At 44.0% G+C, this 16485-nt stretch overlaps 1 protein-coding gene across 3 annotated transcripts in view; it reads right to left on the bottom strand.

The window, feature by feature from the left end:
• The window catches only part of LOC146060192 (cadherin EGF LAG seven-pass G-type receptor 2-like), a 264989-nt gene that overhangs the window by 131608 nt on the left and 116896 nt on the right, over window positions 1-16485 (bottom strand). For all 3 annotated transcript variants that reach the window (XM_083173157.1, XM_083173156.1, XM_083173155.1), the window contains exons 20-24: window positions 14461-14644; window positions 13611-13754; window positions 3270-3444; window positions 3030-3188; window positions 2774-2903 (exon numbers count right to left, since the gene is read on the bottom strand). In XM_083173157.1, the coding sequence (XP_083029283.1) occupies window positions 2774-2903; window positions 3030-3188; window positions 3270-3444; window positions 13611-13754; window positions 14461-14644 (792 nt within the window). The remainder of the gene's footprint in view (window positions 1-2773; window positions 2904-3029; window positions 3189-3269; window positions 3445-13610; window positions 13755-14460; window positions 14645-16485) is intronic.

Raw genomic sequence — 16485 nt, 5'->3', positions numbered from 1 at the left:
TCGGCGGCTGGGCGGCGGGACCCTGCCCGTCTCAGCTTCAGGGAGATGGACAGAGTTAGGGGGGGGGGGGGTGCGGCAGCGACTAAAGGGGACCAGCAGGGAGGTCCGTCCGAAAGGGGGAGAGAACGTCTTCCAACGGATGGTGAGGCCCGGGGGCTGGCGATTTTATCGCCAGCCCCCGCAAGCATGAGAGAGGCTCCATCTGTAGCATCATTGGTCGCTGAACCCCTATCCCATTTTTATGCTAGCATTATTTATGGGATAGCTGACACCTTTATATAAAGGGTTGCTTTTATACGGATGTTTTTACTGATTATTTATTAGTGTTTATCACTAATATTGGCATATTTGTTAAAATACTGTACACAAGCGGCACCTAGCATCCATTTTATCTAATATATATTTGTACTCGTAACCCCACTCGAAGCAAATGCCTCGAAAGCTAGTAGATGTAGTTTCATTTGCTTCCAATAGATATCAATGTAAGCCCGCTCAAAGCAAATGCCTCCAAAGCTAGTAGAGTTTCACTCGCTGCCAACAGATGCCAGTGTTTTGGAGCCACCCGGTCATGAGACATATACAGTATAGAAAGGATTCAATGTACATCTATATAAATTGCCCCGCCAATGTAATAACTGAGGGCCAGTGAGCTGGGGATCAAGTACCAATTAGCCTGGCAACCTAGAAAGATTATTTTAAACATAGGACATTCATTGTCCCTATCCCTGCCAACTGTCAGAAGCTGGAGTTTGGAGGGGTATGGATTGAGTACTTGTGGAGTATCACGGCTCCCATCGTATGCCATATGTAGTGGCATACGATGGCATACGATGCGATGCGATGTTTTACCGATTTTTGAGCATTTTTGCTCAAAAATCGTATGCCATCGCATGGCATCGTATGCCATATGTAGTGGCATACGATGTCATACGATGCAATACGATGTTTTACCGATTTTTGAGCATTTTAGCTCAAAAATCGTATGCGATCGCATCGGATGCCATACGATGGCATCCGATGCGATGCGATGGCACCCGATTTTGCACTGAAATGCATCAGAATGCATTGAAATGTGTATTAAAGTAGTGAAATGCCCCCAAATGCCATTTTTCATAATGCACCACCCCCACTAGCAACATCAACCCGAAGCGTGGAGAGCGGCGGCGGTACGCGTCCTACGACCTTTTCATACCCCCACTATCCACGTCGGCGTGGAGTTGAGAATAGAATAGTGTGGCGAGCGCAGCGAGCCACCGAGCCCGAAGCGTGGCGAGGGGACGCGGATACCTGTGAAGCCCGGGAGGGGACGCGTATAGCTGTAAAGGTATCCGCGTGCGCTCGCCACGCTTCGGGCTCGTTGGCTCGCTGCTCTCGCCACGCTTCGGGCTCGGTGGCTCGCTGCGCTCGCCACACTATTCTATTCTCAACTCCATGCCGACGTGGATAGTGGGGGTATGAAAAGGTCGTAGGACGCGTACCGCCGCCCCTCGCGGGCTCGCTGCGCTCGCCACGCTTCGGGTTGACGTTGATAGTGGGGGGGGTGCACTATGAAAAATGGCATTTGGGGGCATTTCACAAGTTTAATACACATTTCAATGCATTCTGATGCATTTCAATGCAAAATCGGGTGCGATCGCATCGCATGGCATCCGATGCGATCGCATACGATTTTTGAGATAAAATGCTCAAAAATCGGTAAAACATCGTATCGCATCGTATGCCATCGTATGCCACTACATATGGCATACGATGCCATGCGATGACATAAGATTTTTGAGCAAAAATGGTCAAAAATCGGTAAAACATCACATCGCATCGTATGCCACATGCGATGCGATGCGATTTTTAGCATACGATCTGCATACGATGCAGGTCGTGGGAGCCGTGATACTCCACAAGTACCATGGATTGTATGGTCAACCTAAAGATGGTCGACACCCCTAGGTCGACATGGGTCTAGGTCAACATTGGACAAGGTCGACAGGTCATTAGGTCGACACAAGCATTAGGTTGACATGGGGTCTTTCACAGTTTTTTTTTATCCAAATGTCGACAGTTTTAAGTGCACCGCTGCGCTCGCCATGCTTCGGGCACGGTGCCTCGCTGCACTTGGCACACTATTATATTCTCCCACCATGGCCTAGTGGATGGTAGGGCATGAAATACCGCCTGTTGGCACATGTCTGCTCAAAAAACAGTGAAAAGCCCATGTCGACCTTTTGACTGTCGACCTAGACCACGTCGATCTAATGCTTGTCTCGCCCTAATGACCTGTCGACTTTGTCCCATGTCGACCTAGACTCCTGTCCACCTTGGCGACCTAGTGACTGTGGACCATCTTTAAATCGACCAACTGACCGTATCCCGTTTGGAGTTAGTGGTTTAGCGCCAGAAGTGAGAAAAAGAGGAGGAAGACCTGTAGATGAGAAATGGGTTAGTGCTGAGCTGATCAATGTATTTTTAGTAATAGGTGACTAGTCACTGGGAAGGAGCCAGCAAGTAGGCATCTATATTGTCAGGGATGGCCCAATGTTCCCTGGCCACAGACAAAACATAAGTAAATAAAACCTAGCAGCCCCTTGAGTTTGTCCCTTTGGGAATTCTACAACTGCAGCTTATGGCCAATCTTCATCTAGTAGTGTCTTTCTCTCATTATATTGTTTTGTTATTATATGAAAAGTACATTTAAATACACTGTCCAAGTAAGGATATAATATAGGAGAGAACATTTTGATTAGAAAAAAGCAGTTACAAGATTTATTCATACACTCACTTCTCTTCTAGACATATCCATTAAAACGGCAAAGCTGGTCATCTGATGGCACTGGCAGCTGATATGTGTTTCATTTCGAAAGACCAGCTCACAGCCTCGTGCTGACCAGCCTCCCCCTGTGATAGGTAATCTGAAATACAAAATAGAGGCAAATGTAAAATGTATTAAATCATGGTTATATAGGGTACATTGCAAGATAAATAGCATTGGAATCTTAAAAGAAAACATAACTCAATCAAAATACATTTGAACTTACTGAAGGGAATGGTTCCAATGAACACATATAGGTTTTGATCGTTCCCGTGTCTCTCTGAGTTTAAACTGCACTGTTATTGGTTGATCCAGGGCACCACCTTCAGTTCCATAAATATTAATACTCACCACAGGGGAGTTTATTACAGGGCGTTTTGGTATCCTAACAGACAAAAAAAGTAACATTTTAAATAAAAAATATGTGAGCTATTGGAATGTAATAGGCCTCATTTTATGATTTTACCTGAGACTCCTCTTGTCAGGATCCCACTTTTCAGGAAGCAAAATTCCTAAACTACGGTAAATGATGACAGTAACCAGGACATGAGAATCCTTTTGTGTACCTTCTTGCCAGGTCTTATCTCGTTTTTTTCTGCTCTGGTCTGAAGGTTCATCATGTGGCCTGATAGAAAGGTGATCTAAGAACAACATAATAGAAACAAAAAATGCTAAAAAAAAATATATATAACAATCATGAAAAAACAAAAATATGATGAAGAAACACCACATGAAATAAAAAAAAGTACGAACTTCCAAGTCGCGCTATTAGGGAGGGTCGGTTCCAAGTACTGACAGTCCAAGTCCCTGATATTACGATCCTGGGCCTACAAAACTGGCCTTTTTTTGGCATCAGCATGCCAAGAAGTAGTCTCCGAAGGATTTTAATCCCTGCTATTGAGCCAGGCTCTCTTATCTGGCTACAAAGCACTTTCTCTGGAGCCGAATGGCATTTGTTTAACCCTATAAAGGGAAGTTGTGACCAGGGGAATAATACATTCCCTGGTTAAAGTAAACCCATCTCAACAAACTATATATACATGACTTGTATTCAAATGAAAATCTATGGAAAGCAGGGCCATTTTAACTGCATTATGGGCCCCAGGCAAAGAGGTGCAATAGGGCCCCTACATATACAACCACTCACAAAAATGTTATTTTTTTCAAGACCGTGAGTGCCGCCAGCCCCACACAGATATATATAATATATGATACAAAATCTCTACAATTTGCGCTAAATATAAAGGTCACTAATAACACTTGGTCCCCTACTAGAGGGACCTCCACATTCAAAATATCCACACAGTAGTGTTATACAGCGCCCATAAATGTATATTTGGTAATTCCAGTCTTTTCCTTTCCTATATACAAATAACCAATAGAAACTTTTTATACATAAAACATTTATTAAAATTCTAATATATAATAAAACAAGTTTCCTTGAGAATAAATCTAGTAGCAGAAGTGATTTTTCTGTAGATTATGGATCACAACAAGTACCCGGCGCGTTAGCAGTTTCGAGGATAAATCATTCCTTTCAGGGGCGGATTGGCCCGCCTGGGAAACTAGCCCATTTCCCGGTGGGCAGGTTCAGATTTCACCATGGCTGGGGCACCGACCGTGCTACCAAGCCCGGTGCTGGCGTAATCCTATGCGGGGAAAATATGCGGCGGCCATATTTGTTTTGGGCTATGCTGCCCTTCTTTGTGACCAGGCTTCGGCCGCTGGTACCAGTATGGAACATGAAGCCTGGTTAGTAGCGCCCCCCAGTCAGTAGCGTTTCCACCTCGCCCCCCCCCTCCCCCCCCCACCGGGTAGTAGCATTAACACCACCCCCAGACGCCCCGCCCCCCCCCCCCGGGCAGTAGCTTTACTACCACCTCCCGGGCTGCTTCAAGATTGTTCCCGGGCCGGATATAACCTGACAACCCATGAAAACTGGGTACTTGTTTCCTAGCAGGGCGCCCACGCTTTTGATCGTGGGCATCGCAAGGAAAAAAATTGCGTCGGTCGCGTCGCATGCTGACAAAAAATCGCATGCGATGCGACCGACGCGATTACCGCGATTTTACATAGGGAACAATGTTAAATGGCCCACAGACCCCAAATACCCACTCTGAAGTGTGAAATGCCCCCCCCCACCCCAATTGTTAACGCCACCCCACGATCAACGTCAACCTGAAGCGTGCCCACGAGGGGCAGCGGTACGCGTCCTCCGACCTTTTCATACCCCTACTATCCACTAGGGCGTGGAGTGAGAATAGAATAGTGTGGCGAGCGCAGCGAGCCACCGAGCCCGAAGCGTGGCGAGCGCAGCGAGCCCCGCGAGGGGACGCGGACACCTGTGAAGCCCGCAAGGGGATGTGGATACCTGTGAAGGTATCCGCGTCCGCTCGCCACGCTTCGGGCTCGGTGGCTCGCTGCGCTCGCCACACTATTCTATTCTCACTCCACGCCCTAGTGGATAGTAGGGGTATGAAAAGGTCGGAGGACGCGTACCGCCGCCCCTCGCGGGCTCGCTGCGCTCGCCACGCTTCGGGTTGACGTTGATCGTGGAGTGGCGTTAACAATTGGGGGGGGGGGGGGCATTTAACATTGTTCCCTATGTGAAATCGGGTCAATTGGGACATTTAACATTGTTCCCTATGTGAAATCGGGTCAATTGGGACATTTAACATTGTTCCCTATGTAAAATCGCGGTAATCGCGTCGGTCGCATCGCATGTCATTATAATGGCATGCCATGTACCCGCGATGCCCGCAATGGGCGCCCTGCTAGGAAACAAGTACCGAAAACTGCATTACTTACTGGGCGTAAAGAAGGGTTCGCTGTGTCACCAGGATAGAATTAGAGAAATGGATTCGAATGGTAAGTTCTTACAAAAATCCCTTTTTCTCTTTCATCTATCCTGGTGACGCAGCTTAACCTTGGGATGTTCAAGAGCCGGTCCTTTGGGAGGGTACGCTCAGGTTTGCAGTTCTCATCACTGCTCGCCGAACGATGCGTCCTCCGACGCAAACTCATGGAACCTGTAAAATTTGGTGAAAGTGTGAACAGATGACCAAGTGGCAGCCCTGCATACTTGTTCAGCTGTAGCCCCATGGCACACTGCCCAAGAGGCAGCAACCGACCTGGTGGTATGAGCATTGATCCTGGAAGGCACTGGTCTGCCAACTTTAGTATAGGCAAAAGCAATTACTGACTTCAAACACCTAGCAATGGTCTGTTTAGAAGCAGGCCAGCCCTTTTTGTGTACATCATACAACACCAACAAAGAATCCAGTCTACAGAGATCTTTCACTCTGTCCACATAAATGCGCAAAGCGCGAACAACATTTACATTGTTTAGTCTGTTAGTTTTTTGGTCTCATCCGGCGGACTGAATACCAGAAGAACAATTTCTTGGTTTAAATGAAACGAAGAAACAACCTTATGTAAAAACTTAGGAACTGTTCTAAGCACAGCCCTATCATCATGAAATACTAAAAACGGAGGCTTATAAGATAATGCTCCTAACTCAGAAACACGGCTTGCTGAGGCGATTGCCAACAAAAAAGTGAATTTTCATGTAATAAATTTCAGGTTAGCCGACCTTAAGGGTTCAAACGGAGGTTTCTGCAAAACTGACAACACCAAGGATAAATCCCATGGTGCCACTGGTTGCTTATAAGGAGGCTTCAGCCGAATAACCCCTTGCAGAAAAGTCTGCACCTCCGGTATCAATGCCACTTTCTTCTGAAAGAATATATACAAGGCCGAAATCTGAACCTTCAAGGACTGAAGATTTAGTCCAGAAGAGAAACCATCCTGTAAGAATTCCAGAAGTCTTGAAATCTTAAACCGAGAAGTGTGAACCTTTTGACGTTCACACCATCGAACATATATTTTCCAAACTCTATCATAGTTCCTTGAGGAAACTGGTTTTCTAGCATTTATCATGGTAGATATGACCGCATCCGAAGACCCCTTCTTTTTCAAGAGCCAGGCCGGCAAATTTAATCGAGCTAGGTCATGATAAAAGGGACCCTATCTGAGCAGGTCTGGCCGCAGAGGAAGACGCCACGACTGTGTTGACAACCTCCGAATGCTGGAATACCAAGATCTTCTTGGCCAATCCGGCGCTACCAGTATCACAGATGCCCCCTGTGATCTCACCCTCTTTAACACCGGGCAATAGGGAACGGGGGAAAGAAATAAGCCATCCAGAACTTCCATGGCACTGTCATGGCATCCACCGCCCAAGCTAGAGGATCCCTGGTCCTCGCACAGAATCTGGGTACTTGGCAATTGTGCCTGGATGCCATCAAGTCCACTTCTGGGAGGCCCCAACAAGCCACAATCTCCTGAAAGACTTGGGGATGTAATGCCAATTCTCCTTCCAGAAGTTTCTCCCTGATCAGGAAATCCGCCTCCACATTTTGGATTCCTGGAATGAATACAGCAGAGATGGCCGGAACATTTTTCTCTGCCCACTGGAAAATCTACGATACTTCCGCCATCGCCATTTTGCTGCGCGTGCCCCATTGGTGGTTCAAATATGCCACAGACGTAGCATTGTCTGACTATGCCAATGGGTGAACCCCTCAGTCTTTCCTCTGCTTGTGACAGTGTCTGCCACACTGCACACAATTCCAGTACGTTTATTGGTAATACTGATTCTTCCCTAGACCATTGGCCCTGTCCAGAACAACTGCTCCCCAGCCCTGGAGAATGGCGTCGGTGGTGACCACCAGCCACTCCCATACTGAAGAGAGCGACCCCATTGAAGAGAGTCCACGTCTGTCCACCAAAGTAACGCTGTCCCAAGATCACTTTTTCTGATTTCGTGGTTTTGGGATCTCCTGACCAACACGCCAGAATGTTCCACTGAAATAGTCGAGTGTGGAACCTGGCATACTGCAGGGTCTCGAAAGTTGCCACCATTTTGCCCAATAGTTTTAGGCAATGTCATACCGATGGACCAGGTGACCTCAGAATTGTCCAAAGCAGCTGACCAATGTCCCTGGCTTTTACTTCCGGAAGTAATACACAATGTAGATGTTTATCCATTATAACCCCCAGGAACTGCAGTTTTTGAGTAGGACACAAGTGAGACTTTTGAAGATTCAGGATCCACCCGTCCTGTAAAAACCGAATGGCTACTGATTTTTGGCTACAGGTTTTGCTGTAGTTTCTCTGCCGACTCTGCTTTGAACAGCTGGTCGTCCAAATATGGAATGACCACTATACCCTGTAGTCTCAGGGTCTCTGCCATTACCGCCATTATCTTTGTGAATACCCTTGGGGCTGTAGCCAGCCCAAAGGGAAGCGCTTGAAATTGCAGGTGTAACCTCCCTATTGCAAAATTCAGTAAGGATTGATGTTCTCTGCAAATGGGAACATGTAAATATACGTTTTGACTGTCCATGGACGCTAGGAATTCCCCTTGCTCCAAGCTCAGCAGAACTGACCTCAGGGATTCCATCCTGAAATGGCCCACCCACAGGTGGTGATTTAAAGATTTAAAACTCAAGATTGGCCTGAAATAATTGTCTGGCTTTGGTACTAAGAAAAGAATGGAGTAGAACCCCTTCTTTCTTTTCTCTTGCGGTACCTGGAACTACTATGCCCTTCTCCAGGAGAGGCCACCCCCAAAAGGGCCATTCTGAGGCGAGTCTCTCTGGGTAACAGAGTAGGTAAGAACCTTTTTGGAGGAACCACTTTCAGGTTTATCCTGTAACCCTGGGACACCACAGAGAGGACCCAAGGATCCTGACCTAACAAGGTCCAAGTGTCCCGGAACTGCAAGAGGCGACCCCCCATGCTGAGTACAGATTGCGGAGTCTCCACCCTGCCGTGCTGAGGGCTTCTCCTCCCCTTTGGAAGTCTGCTTCTTTGTAAAGACTCCGAAGTGGGACTTTGACGCTTTTCCCTTCCAAGCAGCAAAACGTCCTCTACTGGAATGAGCCCTGGAGGATACACTTCCTCTAAAGGAGGGCCGAAAGGAGGAACGAAAGGCCGCAAACCTAAATGAACCTTGTTTAGCTGCTGATATAGGAAGAATAGTGCTCTTCCCCCTGTTGCTTGCTTAATAATGGCTTTCAACTCTAAGCCAAAAAGTAATTCTCCCTTAAAGGTCAAAGCCTCCGGGGATTTCTTGGATTCATTGTCAGTCTCCCAAGCTTTGAGCCACAAAACTCTCCTAGTATACACAGAAACAGCTGATATATGAGACAGCATTTTAACCGCTTCTTCACCAGCTTTGCACGTATATTCCTCTGCTTTAAGCTTTTCAGCTAAAGTGAAGGCCTCGGTGTCTGGTTGCAGAAAAGAGCACAGGGTATTTGCCCACGCTATCATAGCTTTGGACACCCATGCGGAGGCAATTATAAGCCTAATAGAATAAGCCACACCTTCAAATGCTGCTTTCAAACAGCCCTCCAGTTTTTTGTCAACTGGGTCTTAAAATGCAGCCCCGCCTTGCACAGGTAAAAGCGTGGCTTTTGATAATCTAGCAACCGAAGCATCTACTAATGGAGCTTTTTCCCACAACTTAACATGCTCCTCTGGCATAGGGTAAAAGCTCAAAAACCTCTAAGGCTGTCAGCCATTGCTGCGCTGTCAGTGGGAGGATTCTCAAAGAATCCTCACACTGTTCCTGCCCTAACTAAGTGTAAAATTAATAAAATAAAAAACACCTAGCTATCTCTCTTCTGGCTTCAAGTCCATATGCTTAGACGGCCTTGATGGAAGGAACTAAAGATCAGAGTTCATAGAAGAGGCCAACGGAACCTTCAACATTTGCGACTAGTTTCTACATACAAGAGGCATTTTGAGGCCATCATTACCAACAAAAACTTTTGTATTAAGTATTAAACACATTTCAGTGAGAGTGTTCAATACTCTGTGTCATTTCACATTATTATTATTCTTATTATTTTTAATCAACACCAGTGCTAATAAATAATACTGCAGACAAGTGATTTGGAGAAATAACACTCTGATTTTATGTTTATAATCCTATGATTTTATTCTCAAATAGGAATGTTCTTAAAAAAGGACTGTAAAATGTATACACAAATAGATTTTGTATAACACTGATACTCTCTTATAAGAACACAATCAGTGGTGTAGGGTGCAGCCATGGCACCAGGAGCAAGATCATGTCACGGCGCCCCCTCCCCCCTAATTGGGGGAGCACACAGAAGCAGTCGCAGCTCTCCACCCTCCTCCTTCCTCAGGCAGCGCAGCACACGACAGGAGGGACGGAAAGAGAGCACAGGCTGGCTCAACACATTGGGGGGGGTGTGGCCACAGTCTGGGGCAGCAGCATCAGGCTCTGTGATGTGAGTGACAGCGGCGGCCATGACTGGGGGGACCGGCGACAGTGCAGCATGCATGCAATCATGTGTGGGGTGCCATTAGGAGGTGCCTGTGCACCCCTGGCACCCCCTTGCGGGCGAGACAGGCGCCATACATCACTCGCCATGGACAGCCACCCGCCTGTCTTTTAAGCACACATAGGCTGGCACGCACTGCACAGGACAGAGCAGCAGGGCCAGTGCTAGGGTATTTGGCAAACAATAAATTTGGCGCCCTACTACTAAAACAGAATAATACATTGGCATTACTCTGCACCTCCTCCCCACACATACTACATTATTACAGCTACCCTACAGCCCATCCCCATTCACACTACCTTGCACCCCCTTCTTGTACAAACTGCACTACAACCATTACCCAGGGGATCAGAAAGTGATGTAGACCGGATGTCTTCTGGGCTTGCCTGCGCCAGCAGCGCAGCTCAGCCCGGAAGATTTCTAGAAGTACCAGTTAAGGGGTTAATAATCAGAGCAAAATCTAAAAGTATATGCAGAATTTAAAAAAAATAATAATAGAATAAAATAAGAACTTGTATATTGAACACTTCTTTGGGAAGAACAGTCAGTTCTTATCAAGCAAATAGTCTCTATACAGCACAAGAGCTGTGGCAATGTGGATATGTATAAAATATGCTTAACGGTTGGGCAGTGAGTCCCAGAGAACTTCAGTTAAGCAGGAAGCCTTATGCTTGACCTCTATCTTTGGTAATGATGTGCGCTTGCCTAAATTAGCGTAAGGCGGCTAATTTATGCGCACATCTTACGATCGCAGATCTTTCTAGTGTGTGGGCACCTTTAAAATACAAATAATCAATAAAAAAAATATAATGCTAAATTAATATATAAATTAAATGCAATAAATTTAGTACTGAATGAAAAACTGCTTGTAATCTTTGAATCGTTATTTCTAGTAACTTTGAAAGGTGGATCAAAATGTCATTATTAGACACAGATGTATAAACAATATTCATCCGATAATAAAGATCTGTTTGTCCATGAACTTATATATATGTGTATATATATACACACTTCTCCAATTTGTATATCCTTGTTAGTTTATAAATGCTGAAAGTTAAATCAGTGACAACAGAATGTGAGCTGCAAATTACCTGTCTCCTGGAGACTGGGATAGTGGCTAAGGAATCTCCAGAGCTGATCTCCCGTGCAGGGAGCCATCATTACCAACAAAAACTCTTGTACTAAGTATTAAACACATTTCATAAGAGTGTTCAATACTTTTCTGTGTCATTTCACATTATTACACATCACTTATTTCATTGTAATAGCCCCATTACAAATATATTTACTAAGAAAAATATTGATGTGTTCAATACTTATTGAGACAAAGAAAGTGAGAGATATGGTAAGAAATCTTCAGTTTTTACATGGCAAAACCAGTTTGATTTTGAAGTGTAAATAATTGGCGCTTTAAAAAAACTGTAGATTTGTTACCAAATCTCTCACTTTCTGAATATTAATTGAATTATTTATTAATTAACAGTTTCTTATATAGTGCAGCATATGCCGTTGCGCTTTACAAAAGGAGACAGTGATACAACAAACAGGGTATTTACAATATCCTATCCTATTAAATTTCCCCCAAGACTTCATCTTATCCAGTGTATGTGATTCCTTGTCACATTTGGCGCCCGAACAGGGACAATACAGCTGTTATCTACAATACAGCAGAGAACCTTGGGTAAGACAACTACTTGTGCTTTACACCGGTAAGTGTTTTTTTTTGCTATACACTGTGCAGCTGGCCTGGGAGACAGAAAAAATTGGTGCACTTAAAGAAATGGTTAGTCTGTTCAAACCTCCCTAGTTTGTGCTTGTAGTGGAATAACAGGTTATTCACGCCGTCCAGAGAAGTCACCCCCCCCCCCTGCACCTTAACTTGCAGTCATTGACAATATAGGCAGATTTGACCCGCGAGAGCATGCATACATAGTTTACTATACTCATTATTTACTATATAGTGTACACTATATTCCAGTATATGATCCACCTCCTTAGGAATCTTTTAATAAAAATATCTTTTGATATGACAATATTGATCAGAGATTTTGTTTTTATGCTGATAACAGAGCAACTGGTTACTTAATGTAGGATATTTCTTTTTAAATATTTAAACCTTTTTGTACTTTTAAATTGTTTCCATTCCAGTAACCAGTTTCATGAGGGGTCATTTAATCCAAAAATAAGGCTCCCTGAATATGACGTTTCATGAGCTGGTTATGACTTAGGGCGAGCCGGATATGATGCATGGTGAGCCAGATATGACGTATGATGTTTGCTTTCATGTATATGACGTATGACAACCTGAATATGACATAGTGCGTGCTGGATATGCTGTAGGACAAGTTGGATATGACATTAGGCAAGCTGGATGTGACATTGGGAAAGCTGGATGTGACATTGGGAAAGCTGGATGTGACATATGACTAGCAGAACATGACGAATGATGAGCAGGATATGACCTATGACGAGCAGGATATGACGTATGATGAACTGTGCTCCTGGGAAAAAGAAGGGGTTCTGTCTGACAGAGCCGCTGGGAAATCATGAACACTATAATAAGCATCCCTGCAGGTTTGTAGTAGGGGGTAAGAGAAAACCAATTATAAGAGGCAGTGATTTCCTATAACTTATTCCATATACAGTATGAATTAAAGTTAAATGTTATTTTAAAAGAGAGTTATTTTCTCTTACTGCTGCAACTAATCACTCTCAAGGGAGCACCTCCACCCAGAGCTGTTTTTACAGGGGGACGAGCTGTGCAACTGCTAATATCGCAACGGCTTGCGAGCCAATCAGAGCTTGCTAATTGTGGATCATGATATACACCACAATCATTCATTATTTATTACTTATTTATTAACAGTTTCTTATATAGCTCATACATATTCCGCAACGTGTTACAGAGTATAGTTCAACATTCACATCAGTCCCTGCCCCAGTGGAGCTTACAATCTATATTCCCTACCACATGTACACGCACACACAGACATTCTAGGGTTAATTGGAAGCCAATTGACCTACCATTATATTGTTGGATTGTGGGAGGAAACTGGCACATGCGCAGTATTGTCCGTGGTACTGTGCATGCACAGAACCCATTTTGGGGGCTGACCTGCAGCTGCACATAGAGAGGCATCCCAGAGGGAGGGAAAACCTCCCAATGGGACTGCCTTGAGTGACTGGTAGGTCGGACTTCCAATAGGACGTCACTACCAGTCACAGTGAAGCCAGAGCAGTCTCACAGACTGCATCTGGCCTCACTTAGGCAGAGAACAGTGGAGGATTTTGCCTGGGGGATTGCAGCCCTGCAGCCCATAGGTAAAAACCAGCACTGATCGAAGCACATGCACTGTCTGCAAAAAAAGGCTCTGTAGCATGGAATATTGGTTTTGTGCCCATAACTGAATCATGCCCAAAGTCCTTACCATTCACATTGGAAGACATGAAATTGGGTATTGGAAGGATCACTGCAGTTTCCTGATCATTTGGTTTAACTCCACGTAGGGTTTCATATCTTGGCAACACTGCTCCAGCAAAGTTTGCCTTATCTAACTGTGCCATAGAGACAACTGTTAAAAAAAGAAATGAGTATATTCATTAAGCCTGCAGGCAGGTTATGTGATAACTTAAAACATTTTGAATAAGATACTGTACATACAATTAAAATGTTTACAGGTGGACTTGTACTTGCCAGATTTATAGTTTCCTCTGTGTAAGCATAACTGCCTTAAAATCAGTGATGTAAAATTCCCGGGAACAACTTGAGGTTGTCACACACTTGACAAAATGAAGAAATACAAACAAATTCATGCCCACCCAACAAGCAGAATTCACGGGGGATAAGGAATAGGAACCACCAATTATTTTCCAGTGTTTTCCCACCCTGGGGTGGGGGACACACATAATCCACCATCTGCTCAATCAAAAATGGGATTTTAAATGAAAACTCACTTCAAAAAAGTGTTTCTGGGACTAACAGGCACAACTTACTGTCAGATATATGAAAACTTTAAGCTAAAAAATTTTCTTGCACAAATTAAATAATTTCACTGGAAAGAAACTCAAAAAGTACAAATCATACACATTTTAATACATCTTATACAAATAGCTTTCTCAAATGGAAAACATGAATGCTATTTATTTTAGAAAGTTAGTAGGATTATAGCAATCTTTAAAATTGTATGTACAGTATTTAGGGGAAATAAAATCTATTTAAAAAGGTAAATGGTATAGATTAGGCAATATGTATTTAACAAATATCAACCAAGTGCTCACCAATGTTGGGTGTATTTATAGTAAAAGGGTTCAGATAGGTGTACTTCATGTTCCGAGCCAGGTTACCCACATAGATTTCATACTGTTTTAGCAGAATGGCAGTGCCTGCCTCGGAAACCTGGATTTTGTCCCAGTGGTCTTTAGTGGAAACATCCAGAAGAGAACTCCCAATGTTCATTAAATTCTAAGAAAATAAAAACATAAAACATTTGTGCTTCATAATTCTTAACAGACAGCAGCAATAGTCCAGAATTAAAATAACGATAATGAGTCCTATAGCAAAGTAATAAAGGAATATAGTATTACTATTAGTAAACCAACTTGAAGCAAATGCTTTGAAAGCTAGTAGATGTAGTTTCACTCGCTGCCAGCAGATGGCAGTGTTTTAGAGCTGTATGACACTAGACATTATATATATCTATATATATATCTATATATATATATATATATATATATATATATATAGATATATATATAGATATATAGATATATATATAGATATAGGTTGATAAGCAAAATGGCACTGAAGGGGAGAGCAATTACGTGGTGCAGGATCCAAAGAATTGTAGTATATAGCACCCTCCCTAACCTGAGGATCAGGGCAGGAACAGACCAGCACTCACAATGTTAATTGAAGAAAAAAGTGTACTGAAATATTAAAGCATCATACAGAGCAACCAACAAGTGCAACATGGCTGATTGAACAGCCGATTCAACTGGATGCCTTCCAGTTTTCGTCATATATAAATATTGATTATATATATATATATATATATATATATATATATATATATATATAGATGATACATACATATATATATATATATATATATATATATATATATATATATATATATATATATATATATATAAAGAATTGCAGATAACCGCACACTTCTGATTTTAGTAGGTTTGCAGGTGCTGGAGCATATACAATAATATATTCCACAGGATCCAATCCAATCACGGCATAGGACACAAGAACCAGCACACCACCATTTAGAATGCAAAAAAACTTTAGTATTTCATCTTCAGAGCCTTAAACATCATTTAGGTTCACAAATAATAGGGTACTTATCGATATCCTAGAGGGGCTGAATGATGACAACAGCTTAACCCCCGTGGCCCTTAGCCCGTGCCCTTGAGGAAGGAGGAGGACCTCCGAAACAGCTGTCTAAGGGCCACGGGGGTTAAGCTGTTGTCATCATTCAGCCCCTCTAGGATATCGATAAGTACCCTATTCTTTGTGAACCTAAATGATGTTTAAGGCTCTGAAGATGAAATACTAAAGTTTTTTTGCATTCTAAATGGTGGTGTGCTGGTTCTTGTGTCCTATGCCGTGATTGGATTGGATCCTGTGGAATATATATATATATATATATATATATATATATATATATATATATATATATATATGATACACCTTGGTATAAGCTATTTTTCCATACAACAGCGAATTCAAACAAAACAATGAGCAACCAATCTGTGTCCATTGGTCCCTTCATTTTAACATACAGTACTTAACCCCTTCACGACATTTGACGTACATGTACGTCATGGTCGGGAAGTACTTCCCGACATTTGACGTACATGTACGTCATGGCTTCTAACTGTCACTGCGTCTAGAGACGCAGTGACAGTTAGGTGATGTCTGCTGTCCCTGACAGCAGACATCCCCCCTCGTCGCCCAGGGGGGGCAGGGGTGCCCCCCCCGGTCGGCGATCGCTGTGATTGGCTGTTCAAATCTGAACAGCCAATCTCAGCGTTTCCTGTGTTACCGGCGGCTAAGCCGCTCGGTAACACAGGGATCGGCGGTGATCGGTGCTGGCACCGATCACCACCGATCCGCAGCTCTCCCTCCCACCCGCCCGGCAGCCGCTCTAGCCCTCCCTCCTACCCGCCCGGCAGCTGCGCTCACTCCGGCAGCAGCTCCCCCTACCTCGCTGGCTCGCTCCCTGTCACTGTCATCAAGGAGCAGCAGCAGCGCTCCCCCCCAGCTCAAACCCCCCCCCGCATGTAAAAAAC

This window comes from Crinia signifera, chromosome 2 (assembly GCF_055691185.1).
Source record: "Crinia signifera chromosome 2, ASM5569118v1, whole genome shotgun sequence".
Lineage (NCBI taxonomy): Eukaryota > Metazoa > Chordata > Amphibia > Anura > Myobatrachidae > Crinia > Crinia signifera.
Note: the sequence above shows the minus strand (reverse complement) of the source record. Positions and strands in the feature narration are given on the sequence as shown.